The 16,260-nt window shown below is 46.5% G+C and overlaps 1 protein-coding gene across 1 annotated transcript in view; it reads right to left on the bottom strand.

The window, feature by feature from the left end:
- The window catches only part of GALNT2 (polypeptide N-acetylgalactosaminyltransferase 2), a 173,318-nt gene that overhangs the window by 32,681 nt on the left and 124,377 nt on the right, over positions 1–16,260 (bottom strand). The window contains exons 4-6 of the mRNA XM_004578551.3: positions 1,844–1,942; positions 1,575–1,642; positions 1,343–1,408 (exon numbers count right to left, since the gene is read on the bottom strand). Of these exons, the coding sequence (XP_004578608.1) occupies positions 1,343–1,408; positions 1,575–1,642; positions 1,844–1,942 (233 nt within the window). The remainder of the gene's footprint in view (positions 1–1,342; positions 1,409–1,574; positions 1,643–1,843; positions 1,943–16,260) is intronic.

Below are 16,260 nucleotides of genomic sequence, written 5' to 3'. Positions count from 1 at the left end.
TCTCCTCACCTCTTCTCCAAAACAGCACATAAATATGAGTCCTTACCCTCAAATAAACCTCCTAATTTAAAGCAAGGAACAGTCACTATCTAGAAGCATTGCTTTGATCTTTAAGCAGGTTAAAGGTACTCTGTGACAAGGCTAGCAAATGATTAGCCAGGTATGGACTGCCAACATGAAACATCATTTCTCTCTTCTGTCTCCTCCTTTTGTTTAATCTGTGCTAAGCTTTGCCCTTTCTAGGTGATGGGATGGGGTGGTAGACACCTTGGATTTAAATATATGAATATATGAATTTCATAGTCTGCTTAGGGAATATCAGACAATGCAGCAAATCACGGGTTTTGATCTGATCTAGATTTAGGGGAACCAGGTGAGTCCAGTAAGCAAGTCTTTTCTGGGGACAAAGCCTACTTTACTCATTGTGAATGCCTAGGTCGATGACCTTAGTTGGTTAAAAAATGGTGTTAACCACATGGCTCTAATAGGCTCAGTCATTGTATTGGCCCATGAGCCTCTGGGCCCTGGCTGAAGTGCCCTGGAGTTTGCCCTGATCAAGAACACAGCCACAACTCTGGGATCAACAGGGTCATCCTCAGCAGAAGTGGCAGGTGATATCAAGCCCTGTGACATTCTTATGTGACAGGAGTACTCCAGACTACAGAAGGAGTCTGAATTGCAGCCACCATGCTCTCCAACAGCACCAGGGCTCTAGATGTTAATTACGCTGTGATTAGAGCTTCCTTTCCAGACATTCCAGAAGAATACTCTTCCCCCCTTTGGCGTTTCTCTTCTAACTGCCAACAAAGTCAACTCCAGGAGCTCAATTCTGGCAGAGACAAGACTGACAGCTGGTTCTGAGGTTGGCATTTGCAAAATCGCATAAGCATATAATTACAGTTCTCTCTTCTCTCTGTTTTGGATGGTTCACCTTCATCAGGCTGTCAAACTCCAATCCCAGTTATTTTATCAGATGCCTGGAGCATGAAGTCATTACTTCTCATGGCTAAATCTTTGTTTTTATTCTAAACTCTTGTAACTCAAGGGACAGATAAGATGTTTTGGGTTGTGAAAGAGAGAGAAGCTGGTTTTCTAAATACATAAATAAGAATGTAATTTGAACTCCTGCCCTCATAGACAAACTTTCTCAATTAGTTAAGCTTTTAATGATTTTGCTGGGAAAGAGTTCCCAAGTGGTCCTGGGAGAGAGAGGGAGAGAGTAAAAAAAACTACACAACTAATTGCCCTTCCTCAGCTGAAGCACTTCTATACATCTGGGCTCAGGAAAACAAAAAAATCTGGATTCAACTGTCTTGGTGTTGAATTAAGAAATGAGTCTTACCTTCTCGCCGATCATTTCTAAGAACTCGCACTTTCTCAATTTTCCCCAACAGAGCGCCATCCTCGGCTAGGAAGAGAAAAGAGGCAGAACCCATTGAGTGCTCAGTTCACAGAAGGCTGTGCCTCCCAGCACGGCGAGTCTGGGTCCCCTAAGACCTGACCATCCTCTGATCTGCTGTACCTCCCAACACTGCAAGAGGAATGCCCGTGGCTGGGTGGGGCTTAGTACTTACGGTCATTGCTGTAGTCATCCACCAAGATGATCTCTTTGATGAGATGGGGTGGACTTTTCTTAAGCACACTGAGAAAGACACAAAAGACGCAGGTTTGGGGCCTTTTAGGGGTGTCACCTGGGGGTAGGGGGTGCTCTTGTCTTGGCTGGGAGGGTCCCTGTGCTGAGCAGTCAGGTGATCGGGTCTGTAGACTGGGTCCCAGCTAGGTCTAGATAGGGAACACTGCCCTTGGGGGTAAGGAAGGAGTGAGTGGCCTCTCTGGACCTCACCTGACCACTGTCCTCAACAGGGCCGACCTGGCTTCATTGTGAAACGTGATTACCACGCTGGTGGCTGGCAGGTCCACCCTCCACTGCTTGCGCTGACACCTGTGGAGAGAGAAAGATGCTCCTTAGGAACAAGGGGCCCAGGCCAGCTGCAGCTTGGTCACCCTAGGAGAGGACAGGCAGATGGAACTGCTAGGAAGCATGTGCTGTGACTTGCTTTCTGCAAAGTCAGAAGGAAAGGAGGAAAAAAAAAAAAAAGCCCACAACCAGAGTGATGTTTTTTAAGACATGAAAGATTTTGGCAAAGAGTAACACATTGAGGACATCTTTCTAACATGTTTTTAAAAGTGTGTTTTGAAACAGAGAAATGCCATCTCCACGTGCATCAAGCACACCTCGAGAGATGTGCTTTTCCTGGTTCACAGCAGTTGTTTCTGTGGGGCAGGACCAACTGTGTGCACTGCTCTTTTATGTTCCACTTTGTCTCCAACAGGCGCGTGACGCTGAGGCTGTGGTATTTGAAACCTGGCTCTCATCGGGCATGGCGAGAACACGGTTCTCCCTCAGCTTGGGCTGCGGGGACACACGTCTGTCACCCCGCAAGCAATGAGAACTGGAGTCCATCAGCACACTCCCCTGTCCTTTCAGCAGTAGTGACAGCCCCTGGGATTGCCCCAGTGGTGGGAGCTGATTCAGGGGTCCACACGCACCAAGTGAAGGCAGATTTCAACAACATGCTTCCCAAACTTGGACTCCACAGATCCACACGGGACTGGAAGGGCACTGAAGGACTAGTTTAAAAACAGGATTCTTACCAGCGCTAGGGTTAAAGCTGCTGTGGCAGCATACACTAAAGGACCCAACAGAGGTAGGACCAGGCTCTGCAGGTAGCCACTGCAAGGCCCGTGAGTCAGGACACGTGGTCCCGAGGATCAGTGAAACAGGGGTGGCTGAATGGGTGTGACAACGGGCACTAGCCTGGAGCAGAGGCATGGGCAGCAAAGGCACCTTCGGCTTCAGAAAAACAGACTTTGGAGGGTTCGTTCTCAGGGACTGGGGGAATGACCAGGTGTTAGCAGCATGGCAACAGGGCCTCCTGCTGCCATGGATCATCCATAGAGAGTGGCTGCAACCTCAGAGCAGGTAAACCTATGCCGCTGGAGTTACAGAAGTGGGAAAACCTTCCATGCACAGGACTGATACATTAAAAAAACAAATCACCTGCTCCCAGATTTATTTTAAAACAGGAAACCAGAGTAAAGGAGATAGATTAAGGAATTTAAAAAAAAAAGAAGAAGAAGAATGCAGCCCTAGCGAAGGTTAAGGACTGAAGGGGAACCACTCAGATAGCTGTTGGACACATTGGTGGAGCAAGTCCATGTGAACACGCCAACCTTAAAGGGAAGATGTCTGACAGACAACTGATACCCAAAGCCAGGAAGATTACTTCCAAGGAGCACATTTTGAAAACGAGCAAGAAAAGAGGTACAATTAAAAAGCAATTAGGTTAGAATCACAAAACAGGCTTCTTTTGTTTATTCTCGTTATTATAGTGAGGCTTGTTTTAATTAATCATGAGAAAACAGCAGATCACTGTTGCTTGGTGGGGAGGGGTGATGCTCACTGGAATTCACATTGCATCTCGTTAGGGCTCCTGTGCTAATAAGCCTTTGCTGACAAGTAGACTGATAGGCCAGTTTCGGTTCCAATGTTAGGAAAGAGCAGATTGTCAGATTAAGGGAGGAAAGACTCTGCAAGGCTTCAACTGTAAACAAATTACCCAGTAATGTCATTCCCCAGAACTCAATCTGTGATGCTAATGAAATAAGGACTTTGCGTTGTGGGGGAGTCACGTCCTCTGCAATTAGGTTCCACTTAACGCAGTCGGGTGCTGAGCTGGCAGCCCCGTGCTGAATGGCTTTGTGCATGCTGGCTTCCACAGCCACGGAGGATCAGCAGAGACCCCGAGCGGCATTTTTCACTTTCAAATCACAGGAAACTGAAGCAACGCCATTATGTCCTGTTCTCTCATTTTCCTTTGCTCTGCGGGAAGCCTCATCTTCCGTGAGCACTTGGGATGTCTCACGGGGCTCCGGAAGACGTTTTTTAGAACACGTGGGGTGGGAGCATTTGCAATGCTTTATTAAAATTCCTCCACATATTGACGGGCAGGAAGATCTGCTGGGGGCGGGCAATCAGCAAACTTCACAGGGATTCTATTTTTAAGGGCAGACAGGTACCAAGTAGAAACAGGGAAAGATTGACACCCATGAGTGTGTGAGTGCGACTGTAATCATCACAAGGAGCCAAGAAAGGTTGGGTGGGTTTGAGGAATTTCACGAAAAAGAACACATTTTGCATTTGAACAGCCATAACCTGGGCCACTGTTTCCCTTCAGATGCACTGGAAGACAGCCCCAAATAGTAACTGGAGAGCCTGCTGAGGCTCTTCAGGCTTGGCTGTCCTTGGAAATCTGAGTAGAAACTGTTGTTGGTTTAAAGCCAGCAGCAGGAAGAGCCTGCAGTCAGTCTGCTCCCAGACCACATGGGCTAGAAGCCACATGACAGTGACTGACCCGGCTCTGGCCCACCTGTGTTCCTCAGCATCTGTTACAAAGGGGTCCCCTGGGCCCTCTCTCTCCACCGAAACTGGAGAATTTAAAAAGTGGATGCAGGGACTGGCACGGTGGCCTGTCAGTTAAAGTCCTTGCCTTGAAAACGCCGGGATCCCATATGGACCCTGGTTCTAATCCCAGTGGCCCCCGCTTCCCATCCAGCTCCCTGCTTGTGGCCTGGGAAAGCAGTCGAGGATGATCCAAAGTCTTGGAAACCTGTGGGAGACCTGGAAGAGCTTCAGGATCCTGGCTTCAGATCGGCGCAGTACTGGTCGTTGTGGTCACTTGGGGAGTAAATTATCGGCTGGAAGATCTTCCTCTCTGTCTCTCCTCCTCTCTGTATAGCTAACTTTGCAATAAAAATAAATAAAAAAAAGAAAAAGTGGATGCAGATCTCTGAATCCTCCATTCAGGTGTCAGTCGCTCTGTGGCAAGATGGTTGCTGAGACCTGACCTCCTGATTGTCCTGCAACAGGAACAGCCCTGATGCTTCAGCAATGTGCTCCTGAGTCACTCCATGTGGGGGAACAGACCTGACTTTGACAATGATGACTGATGTGAAGCCCACGCAGACACTAAGGACATAATTAAACATAGGCCCCTTCCAACTGGGAAGCCAGGCCTTCTGTTTGGAGGCTTGTTTCCCAGTGTGGGGTGAAACAGAGAAGTGTGTGTCCTACTACCCCGCCCCCCAGCGGGCTGTTTCCACCCTCACGGCACTGGTTTGGTGGTTCTGTGCAAAGGGCCTATGGTAACTGTGGTTACTAACCGCGTGCTCAGAGGCAACTCACATCACGCTCAGCTGTGAATGTGCCCCTGGCAATTTCCCAGTCTCTCATTCTTAACAGGAAAAGTGAAGAAACAGGTTATACAGAAGGACTTTGAAAAGTGGAGAGGTCACGGTGATGAATACACGATCGTGATCCATGCCCGCAGCATCAAGAGTGGCTAATCCACAGAGCATGGAGTTTGCACTGGGGCTTTTTCTCTGGGAACTTGGATATGAGGCTATTGAGCCCCTGGAAGATTACCCAAGTACAGGGAGAAGGGTCGCCATGCTTTCAAAAGGGGTACAAAGAACAACGGAACAGTTAGAGGTAGCTGGAGAAACATACGTAAATAAGAGAGGTTAGAAGCCTCAAGAATCTCTACGAAGACCGGGACAGGGATGTGCCTAATGGCAAGTCCACACTTTCTGTGCAGTGGTCACGCATGTCAAGCAGAAGAGGATCTTGGGCAAGAAACATTCCTGGGTAAACATACCTCGTGTCTCCCAGATGCTCCAGTTTTTGTATAACTGATTAGGGAGTGGGTCCACATTCTCCAGCTGTCACAGAACAGCTAAGTCTGGGTCACGCACAATGAGCAGAGATCTGCTTGGGTCCTGGCTCTGGGAGTGGAGATCCCAAGCTCAAGGCACCAGCTTTTAGCAACGGCCTTCCTGCTGCTGCTTAACCATGTGGGGGGTGGCCAGGAGATGTGGGACTGACCAGGGCAGAGAGGAGGCCAAACGTCATGACAGATCCACCTGCCCCCATAACAATGACATTAATCCATTCCCGAGGGCAGAGCCTAATGTAGGACCTGAGGACCTCACCAGCTCACAAAGGCCCCACAGCCCCCAATACCAGGCACAGCAGGAATGGAGCTACAATCTGCTTTTCATGGGGAGCTGTCACAATTGCAGCAATGAGCAATTAAGCACTTGTTTATGTTTGCACAAGTACATTTCTATTGCAGGAAAGATGGGAATGGGGCGTACTTTAAGACACAAAAAAGGAATTCTAAAAACAATGTTAAGACCTGCTGGGTACCTGTTGCTTACACAGCACCCAGGAGCATGCCCAGTCCATCTCAATCCTGCAGGGGAATCCCTTCCCTAGAGGGGCAGATTCTGATTAGATTCAGACTTGATGTTGGAGCAAACGTGCAGGCCACAAAGCCTCAGAAAGTCAGCTACCTCTCGCCTCACAGCCACGAGCAGGCATGCTGGCCCCGGCCCAGCTGCTTGCAAACAGTGCCAGGCTCACACGAGGGCAGGACGTTTCGAGGCCCAGATCCCGATGACATCGATTTCTCTTTACAAATGATTGAATCTGCATTCTGGATCGATTTGGTCTGTGAATTCAGTTTGAGTCTGTCCCTGAGAGACAAATCAAGCTTGGATTTGCTGACAAGAGTAGAAGCAAAGAATCCAGAAGAAAGTAAATAATAAGTAAATAAGTTTCAAGGTTTGCAGAGCTTTAAGACCAATCACTATGGCAGTGAGCCTTGCCTGGCCTCTCCGAAGGCCACGATGGACACGGCAGTGTGTATGCGTGTGAACTATTTCACACCGAGAAAGTACAGAGCACTCACACAAGCCCCCATACAGCTTTACTAAATCACAGTATTTTGTGACACTGACATTTGATTGTTGCTTTTTTTTAAACATGAAAGATCCACCACAGGTAACTACCACCAATTCCTTTATGCCCTGTTCTACTTCAGTTTCCTTCTTCACTGGAGGTAACACCCACCACTTTAAACTTGACACTTCCAGCTCTGTGTGCACACACATTCCTAACCTACAATACAGTGCATCTATTTAGGCTGCACCAATGACACCGCACAGGGACCAGCCGTTCCCCCTTCTTCATTCCTGCTCACTGCTATCCAGCTCCACACCACAGGATCACACAACACTTCCTCTCCTGTTGACCCCTCTCCTGTTAGCACAATGTGGCAGTGGATCCTGTCTTTCTACCTGCCAGAGAATGCTTCTCTGCCATATCTACCTCAGGAGGGACACAGGTTATGGATGACAGCCTTCTCGAACATTATGCGATGTAGCCACCCTGCCCTCCACCACACCCATTTTCACTTAAAATTTACAAATGTATGGCATCATGTTGCTGCATATTCTCAACATCCCTAGCTATCAATAAGATGCTGGACTCTATGTTTGGTGTATGCTTGCAATGGGGGAATCTCAACTGAACTTGAGCTGTGGTTATGCAACAAGGTGGAGGAATCCACCATGGTGGGAGGGTTTGGGGAGGGGTGGGAGAACCCAAGTATCTATGTAACTGTGTCACATAATACAATGTAATTAATGAAGTTAAATTAAAAAAAAAAAAAAAGAACATTATTGCAAGGTCTGGCAAGATAGCCTAGTGGCTAAATCCTTACATTGCATGGGCCGGGATCCCATGTGGGCCTGCTCCATGTCCCTTCCAGCTCATTGCTTGTGGTCTGGGAAAGCAATAGAGGATTTCCCAGAGCCTTGGGACCATGCATCCGTGTGGGAGACCTAGAAGAAGCTTCTGGCTCCTGGCTCCAGATTGGCTCAGCTCTGACCTTTGTGACCATTTGAGGAGTAAACCAGCAGCTGGAAGATCTTCCTCTCTGTCTCTCCTTCTCTCTGTAGAAGCTGACTTTCCAATAAAAATCAACACTTTCAAAAAAAAAAAAAAAGTCATCAGATTTTTAAATGCTGCTAGGAAATGGCCTCTCATAATTTTCATTTCCCTGATTACCAGAGTGTTGACACATCTTTTCATGTGTTTAGGAGCTGATTGGATTGCTTCTTCCATTCACTGTCTGCTTATACTCCACTGCCTGTCCACTTCTTGATTAGGCTTTTACCCACTGTTGGATTAGGAGTTTATTTGTTCTGGATAGTATCTTTCAATGACCACAGATATTGAAACAATCTCCAATTGTGAGGCAGATCCTTTCATTATACAAGGCCTTTGGTCAAATACACTTAATGTTTATTAAACAAACTGCGTGGTCTTGGACTACTGTTCAGGATAGTTTTCCTTCCTCAAGATCATTAACATATTGTTGATTTGTTTTCGAAATGTCCTGAGTTTTGCAAATGTTTCTAACATTTAGGTTTATCTATGTGTGGGTGAGTGTGTGTGTGTGTGTGTGTGTGTGAGAGAGAGAGAGAGAGAGAGAGACAGAGAGAAAGAGAATAAGTATACATCATATATGTAATCTCATTTTTTTCCTATGTAGATAATCTGCTGACTCAGCAGCATTTATTAGATCATTGCTTCATCTGATTAGCCATGTCACTGCTGTCATATCAAATTTACACACACACACACACACACACACACACACACTTTATTTCTATTTTGCTCATCTCTTGCTATAATTACAATCATATATTCAAGCCACACGGCCTTAACTAGCATGGCTTTGAAGTTGATTCTTCATGTCTGACTATTTGTGGACATTATTAAAAATGAATTTACAGATTAATTCTTAAAGTTCCAAGACAAAAGTACACTGAATGCACGGGTTAATTTGAATTAAATTAAGACCTTTATAATACTTCTTTTCGTGTCCTTCAAAGATTTTTTTTATTTTTCCCATAAAGGTCCTACAGATCTTGGGTTGCCCTACTCCTAACTCCCTCAAGCATCCTGCTCGCTGCAGTGAGGCCAGCTCTCTTCCTATTCTGTGCTGAACAGGCCATGACAGGAACTGTATGTGGACCCACGTTCAGTCAACCCACTGAGGTTCTTCATTAGTTCTGGTGGCCAGTGTGGCTTCTCAGAGGTTCCACCCATCAATTCATCTACTTTGAGTCCTTGCCTTCCCACTCCTTACACACCTTCCCATTCTTGTCTGAACGTGGCACTGGTTGCAGGCTGTAACACAGCAGGGACTATAATATGGGGTAGTAGAGAGCACCTTGGCCCTAACCCATCTTTCAAGTGAACACAAGTAGGTTTTCATCATTAAGTTTCATGTCTGCCACAGATGTTTCAAAAGTTTCTTTCATCAGTGTTAAAAATTTCCTTATGACTGCCAATTTCATGTTTTTCCTCCCTTGTATCTATTAAGATTATATAGCTCTTTTCCTCTAATTCATTGAGAATATAACTGTAACACATTTTTGATGAATCATTATTGCATTCTAAAAATATTTTTTTAAAAAAGAACTATATTAGATCTGCTATTATTTTTTTAAATCTATAACCATAAATGTGACTGGTGTATAATTTCATTGCTAGGTACTTCTGGAAAAAGAAAAAACAGGGGGGCTTCTCTCTCTGGTTCCTAAAACAGCATGTGCTTTATGCAAAACTTTTTGAGCCTTGTGTATTTTCATAATAAAATTATTTCTGAAAATTACTTCTGACTTTGTATTCTCATTGCCACTCTCTTTTTTCTGCATTTTTGCTAACCAGCGTTCTCAGATTTAAACAGAAGTTTTATGCAATCCTCTGCATTGTTTGCTTTTCTGGTTCATCAATGTTTCCATCACCATCATGATATCCTACCATCTGTTTCTTTTAGTTTGTCCTGGTGTTTTTTCAAAGATTTATTTTATTTCTTTTTGAAAGGCAGAGTTACAGAGACAAGGAGAGACCAGGCTGGGAGGGAGGGAATCTCCCACCTGCTCATTCACTCCCCAAATGGCCATAATGGCAAGAGCTAGGATTAACCAAAACAAGGAAATGGGAACTTTTTTTCAGTTTCCCACATGAGTGCAGGGGCCCAAGTTCCTGGACTATCCTCTGCGACTTTCCCAGGCCACAAGCAGGTTGCTGGATCAGGAGTGGAGCAGCCGCGATGTGAACTGGCACCCATACGGGATGCCAGGCTTAGCCTATTCTGCCACAATGCTGGCCCCTACCCTGGTGTTTTAGTCTACCTTCTTTATTCACAGACTGGTTCTGAGCTGCCCTCCCTAAGGAGTGAGTGAGTAAAAATCCACTTTCAAGAGAAAGGTAGAAGCGATGGGGAGAAAGGCCTTTGGGTACAACTGTGGGCTCCTTTAACTGTGGGCACAGGGTGCTGAGGCATCTGTCTCCACCCCTGGCCATGGTAAACAACAGCCATCCACGGTCTACAGTGCCCCAGGAAGATAGGCCCAGGGAGTCCTGCTCTCTCCCCCATTGACCCAGCACCTGAAAGTGCAGAGCCTCCACCTGCCCATGAGCTGGGTGAGAGGAGCCAAGAAAGCTCTTGGCAGGGGTGGCATGAAGGCTGGGGCTGAAGCTCAGCTGGCAGGGCCAGAGTGCTATAAAAATTAAAAAAAAAAAAAAAACCACTTACAACAGATCCTTTCTCTTCCGGGGCCTCTGCCTGCTCTGCACAGGAGAGGAGGTGGCAGGGTGGGGGTGGGGGTTGCGGACTATCCCTAAGGCCCCGGGAGGCAGACTCTGAAGAGTTACTGACCTGGTTGAGGCCCTGTATGCCCTCCTCCTGCCCTTCTGCTGCCCTCACCTGAGGGAAATGTTGCTCCATTCCTGCTGTTTCCAAGGAAGGAAAGGGCAAGCCTGCTGTTGTAGTGACTGCCTGGGCAGTCTGGCACAGCTGTCCACATGTGCCTCTGTTGTGCTCGGTCCTTGGACATCTCCCCACTCTCAAATAGGTGAGTCTGAGAGATTTCCTGCAGGCAGCACCCCAAAATCACAACAGCACTTACACAGCAAGCTGAGGGCCGCCATCGCTATTAGTGGCTCTCAGCTGTGGAGCTGCAGCCTTGGCTGGGTAGCTGTGCAATTTTGCAGGGAACTCGGAGGTGGCCCATGGAGTGCAGAGGTTGCCAAATACTCTGCCACCCCAGAGTTCTGTGTGTCATCTCTCATCTCACCCCTGTGAGCCATGAAGCATGACAGGTGCTGGCCTTGTTGTACCCCTCCAACTGTGCTATGGCCACAAAACACTAGAGACAGGGCTCGGCCAGTTGGGATAAAGCCCCAACACACACAAGACCTTTGTGTGTTTTTAAATGCTTATTTCATGATTTCTACCTATCCAAAAAGGCAGAAAGACACATGGACAGAAAGGCAAAGATATCTTCTCTTCCAGTTCACTTTCCAATGGTCAAGGTAACAGAAGCCAGGAGCCCAGGACTCCATCTGGGACTCCTCACATGATTGGCAGAGGCCCAAGCCCAGGAGCCATCAGCCATTGCGTCCTAGCTTGCATATGTAGGGAGCTAGATTAGAAGCAGAGTAGCCAGTAGCATACCGGGAAGTGAAGATACATTGTAGGAGGCATCTCTGCTCCCAAATAAAAGGAGGACTCCCAATGAAACAATGAAACATACCTTAACAATATGATTTTAGGTTTTCTACCTTTGTCTATATCTATAATGCCATGATACACTTAAGCAACAGAATGCTAAACTACTAACTGTTAGTAAAAGACTATACTACTGTGATGATAAGGGATAAAATGGTGGGAAGGGGAAGGCAGAAAGGGAAAAATGGGATGGAAAGGAGAGAAATCCCTATACCTACAAGATTGTGTCATGGAAAATGGCAATTAAGAAAAGTGAAGCAGCTGGGACTCAGGCTGTCCAGTGCAAATGTTCCAAATGGCAGCCTAACCCACCGTGCCATGAGGTCGCCCTCAATAAACCTTCCCAACAAGACCTCACTTGCCCCTACAACTGGATTCCCAAGAAATGGGGTACTCGAAACATCCCTGCAAAGCCCACAAATGGCCTGAGGATGCACCTCTCATTCCCCAGGCACCCCTGATCGTTACGCCCCCCGAAACTGGGCGGTTGGTTTCCTTATTGTCACGATGGTTTACCACAGAGTCCTCAGGAGCTCTACCAGGCTGCTAGACAGAGCGTGACTCAGAAGAAAGAAGATGAAGAATAACACGACGCAGCTGCTGTATAATGTTCATTTAATTAAAACATGCTCTTAATAATCCTGCAAACAGTGATCATGGCTTAATAGTCCACCTAATCAACTAATTTCTGATCATTCTTAATAGCTACAGAGCTTATTCCACAGAGATCTTTTAAAGCCAAAGAGAACCAAAACCCTCAGATATTTAAAACTCTCTGTAGAACCCCTCTGAAATTAAGCTCCTTAAAAATCCGGTTGGCAGGAGATTTCAATAAGCCCCATTAATCACCTTAGGTTTGTTTCCGCTTAGAAAATGATTGGTCTGAAATGGTTACCTTGCATGTCGTGGGCCTTGCATCCTTCAGTGCCTAGGAAACAGGAGCATGTTCTAAAAACAAAATATTTACCCTTCCCTGTGACACAAGAAACTCCAGCCTATCCTATTTGCTGCTCTCCCTTTGCAGTTCTCTAAACCACTTTAAAAGTTAAAGACTCCAGAGGCAAGAAAGCATGCCCAGCCCTGGGCCAGCAGAGAATACACAGACCCAGCCCCCACTCTGGGCACTCACGGTTCAGGAGCTCAGGACTGGCCGTGAGCGCTGCGTGCAAGGTAGGAACAAGTCTTCCTCATTCAAATAGCAATATGTGTCCCATGTTGCCTCCAGTTTACAAGCAGGCCATCTGAATGGCAAATATACTCTACATATTATTGGATTCAAGAGTCAGGGGTTATTCAAAGTTGAGAAAATGCAAGCCCTGGATGAAGCCATCTGAGCTTCCCAGTAATGCCCCACAAGTGCACTTCAGCGGCCAGCTCCTGCTCACCATTTGGGCTGCAGTCCTTTCAGGAGACGAACAATTATCCTTTATTCTCCGACTGCCCTCACGCTGGGGAGAAAGATGCCCTCTCATATTGCCCATCATATATCAAGAACCGCAAGTCCCATGCATCCCTCTCTGCCACCTGCCCCTGGGGCAGTGTTGCACCCCTAGGCACACTCAGGCTCTGGGTACCACGGTATCCCACTCCAGTGCCACACGATTCCAAAGTGTAGAGGGAAGACAAGTATGCATCCAGGAAGGTCTTATTTTGCCTGTTCCCTGCTGTCTGAGGCCAGTTCTTACTTCAGAGTTTATCCAGTCCACTAGCTTTCTTTGGTTACACCCTTCTCTTACACTCCTTCTCCATCCAAAATCTGGGCTAAATAATGGGGCTCTGGGGGCTACCCAGCAACAGTTGTGATTGCTGACAGGAGAGGTGCTGGAGCTATGTGGAGGATGTTCCCAAGTAATACTCTTTTTCATATGTATACTTAATTGCTCTGCTTTGGTGGCAGGTGGGGAGAAAGATCAACTTTTCACTGAACTCTATTTTTGTTAGTCATCATAGGTTGTGCTGGACCCATCTTCTCCCAAATGCAAAAGGCATGCAGGCCCTTCAGTCACTGGCTAAGTGTAAGAATGTGGCCGGGAAGTACCAGAGTCACAGCCTGTTAGTGTGCCACATAAAGCACACAACTCCTGTCTCTGTCTTGGCCCAGCTTGCTCACACCCTCTCCAAGAGAACACAGGGTGCTTGGTTCCCACCCTCGCCCTTCCACCCTAAGTAAGATTGTAGCAGCTCTTGGGTTTTGCATAAGCCAAGTTTGAGGGAACCAGACACACAAGGAGAGATATACTTTGCTAGGAAGGACCAGGGGCTGCAATGGGGAAGGCTATTCCTGACTCCATTGTTTCCTGCCTTGAAGCTGATCCTGATGGACGGAGCTGTGGTAACATTTCTGCAATCACCTAAGGCCAAAAGGATGCAGCAGGGAAACCGAAATGCTCGAGAGAGTGCTGAAGAAAATCAGAAAGAGTTCCTAGTTCAAGTATCTTAGAGCTACTTCCAGTTGCTTCCCGTTCTGTTTCTTTTTTCTTTCTTTTTTTGAGTTAAATAATTTAATAAAACATTTGCTTAAAGTTTGCTAATACAATAAATGGACAAATTCAGCATGGCTTCAGACTTCTAGATAACACCACTAAACACATGCCTATGAAACAATACACACAGAATTCTAAAGATTTATTTATGTTCATCGAAAAAGGCAGAAGAGAGCTTACAGAGAGGAGAGACAGAAAGATATTTTGTCTGCTGGTTTATATTGTGAATTTGTCACTCCTATGTACAGAAAAATAATTCATAGGTAAGCAAGGGCTCAGTATTTCAATTGCCTGGGTCTCTCCATCTCCAGCCCCAGCCTCCAAAACACTCAAAGTTATATTAAGACAAACAAAAACTAGGTCAGGAATTTCAGGAATTTAGCACGGTGGTTAGGGACGCCCTCGTTTCAGAATGGAGGGCTGGCTTTAGTCTGGCTCTGCTAGGAACTCCAGCTTCCTGCTCCTGCAGAAGCCTACCCCACGGGATATCGGGATATCCAGCCTGAGCACTTGTCCTGATCCTGCCCTGGCTAAGCAGGCAACTGAGGAGGGAATGAGAGGATGAAATATCTCTAATTCTCTCTGTCTTTGAAGTAAAAATTAATAAAACAAAATGGAACCCCGTGGGACAGCTCAATACCTAAATCCTCACTTTGTGAGCACCAGCATTCCATATGGGAACTGCTCCCCTTCCCATCCACCTCCCTGCTTGTGGCCTGGGAAAGCAGTCAAAAACAGGACAGACCCAAAGCCTTGGGAACCTGTGGGAGACCTGGAAGAAGTTCCTGGCTCCTGGCTTTAGATTGGCTCGCTCAGCTCCAGCCATTGCGGCCATCTGGGGAGTGAACCAGCTGACGGAAGATCTGTCTCTTTGTCTCTCCTTCTCTCTGCATATCTGTTCTGCCTTTCCAATAAAAACAAACAAACAAACAAAACAAAACAACAAAACCCTAACATTCAACTTGTAGCATAAAATAGTTGGGAGCACTGCGCCTTTGCAGCAGTACAGTCTAATAGCCTTCTGTAAATATGGTTATGCAAATGAAAAATTCTCAGAAGAAGATAATTATGTCTTAATACTTAACAACAATCTGTGTGTAATTTCAGACTATATCAACAAAGCCAGAAACTGGGTGGGAGAAAGCAAAAGCATATGAATTCTCCATCTTAAAGTATGTACGGCTTTATTCTTGGCATTAAATCAAAACTTCTCTAGTTATCAATATTTTGTTGTAATTTCAACAAACAAAAATTGCAGCTAGCTGAATGAGAAGTAGGAAACAAACTTACCCAACTAGCTGCGGGAAAAAAAAAATGAAAAACAAAGATGAGACACAATGTCCACAAAAGAAAGAAAAGGACAGAAAAATCAAGAACACATGAAGGGAGAATCAAGATGGCGGAACAGGGTCAGGACACGTTGAAACGGACGGAAAAACATTTAATCAGGATGAAGCACAGAGGACATATTCCAGGAAATAGGAAAGGACAGAACAACAGTAGAGGGGTACCTGGAGACTGACAGACACAGGAAAGCAGCGGACACAACGGTGTGGTGTTGCAGTGACTGATACTCCAGTGGCATTCAGCTAACAGCGATCTGAACTCCACCAGTAGCCAGAACTCCACCAGCAACCACGTGGGAAGGGACTTTCACTGGGAGCTTAGGAGGTGAACCAAGACAAAGAACTGTCCGTCCTGCTGGTACATTTGATTTGAGCAGGAGCAGAGACAGAGCAGCAGATCTCAGACAGACAGTGCAAGAACAGGGTGGATTTCACAGCCCAGTCAGCCCCTTAGAGCCGAATTGGGAACCATTTTGCGTAAGGAGGCAAAGGCAAGGGAAAGGACTGAGCATACACTGAGCTGGGAGTAAACTCATTTCTGACTAAGTGAGCTGCAGCAGCATGGCATTCTACGGGTTCCACTCAGGACAGGGCTGGGTAGCCCTCAGTCCTGATAGCCAGCAGATCAAGAACTCTAGTAGTGGTACGTCAGGTGCCATTTTGTACACTGTGGCAATAGCTTTGGGACTGCAGGGGACAACAGTGAACTGTGCATGTGCTGAGCTCAGGAGAACTTGCTGAGGTCCGTGAATTGCACTGGTCCCGCAGGAAAATAATGCCAACTGTGGCATCCTACGGACCAAAATAGGTCCGTGTGGCACCCAGACCTAATGTCCAACAGGTTCCAGCAAGATCAGTGCCACCAACAATCTAACTATATAGGACACCTGGTGTCTCCCTAATCCTGGGACCTACTCCAACCAGAAATGGGAGAAAGGTTGC

This window comes from Ochotona princeps, chromosome 10 (genome assembly GCF_030435755.1).
Source record: "Ochotona princeps isolate mOchPri1 chromosome 10, mOchPri1.hap1, whole genome shotgun sequence".
In the NCBI taxonomy this organism is placed as follows: Eukaryota; Metazoa; Chordata; class Mammalia; order Lagomorpha; family Ochotonidae; genus Ochotona; species Ochotona princeps.
Note: the sequence above shows the minus strand (reverse complement) of the source record. Positions and strands in the feature narration are given on the sequence as shown.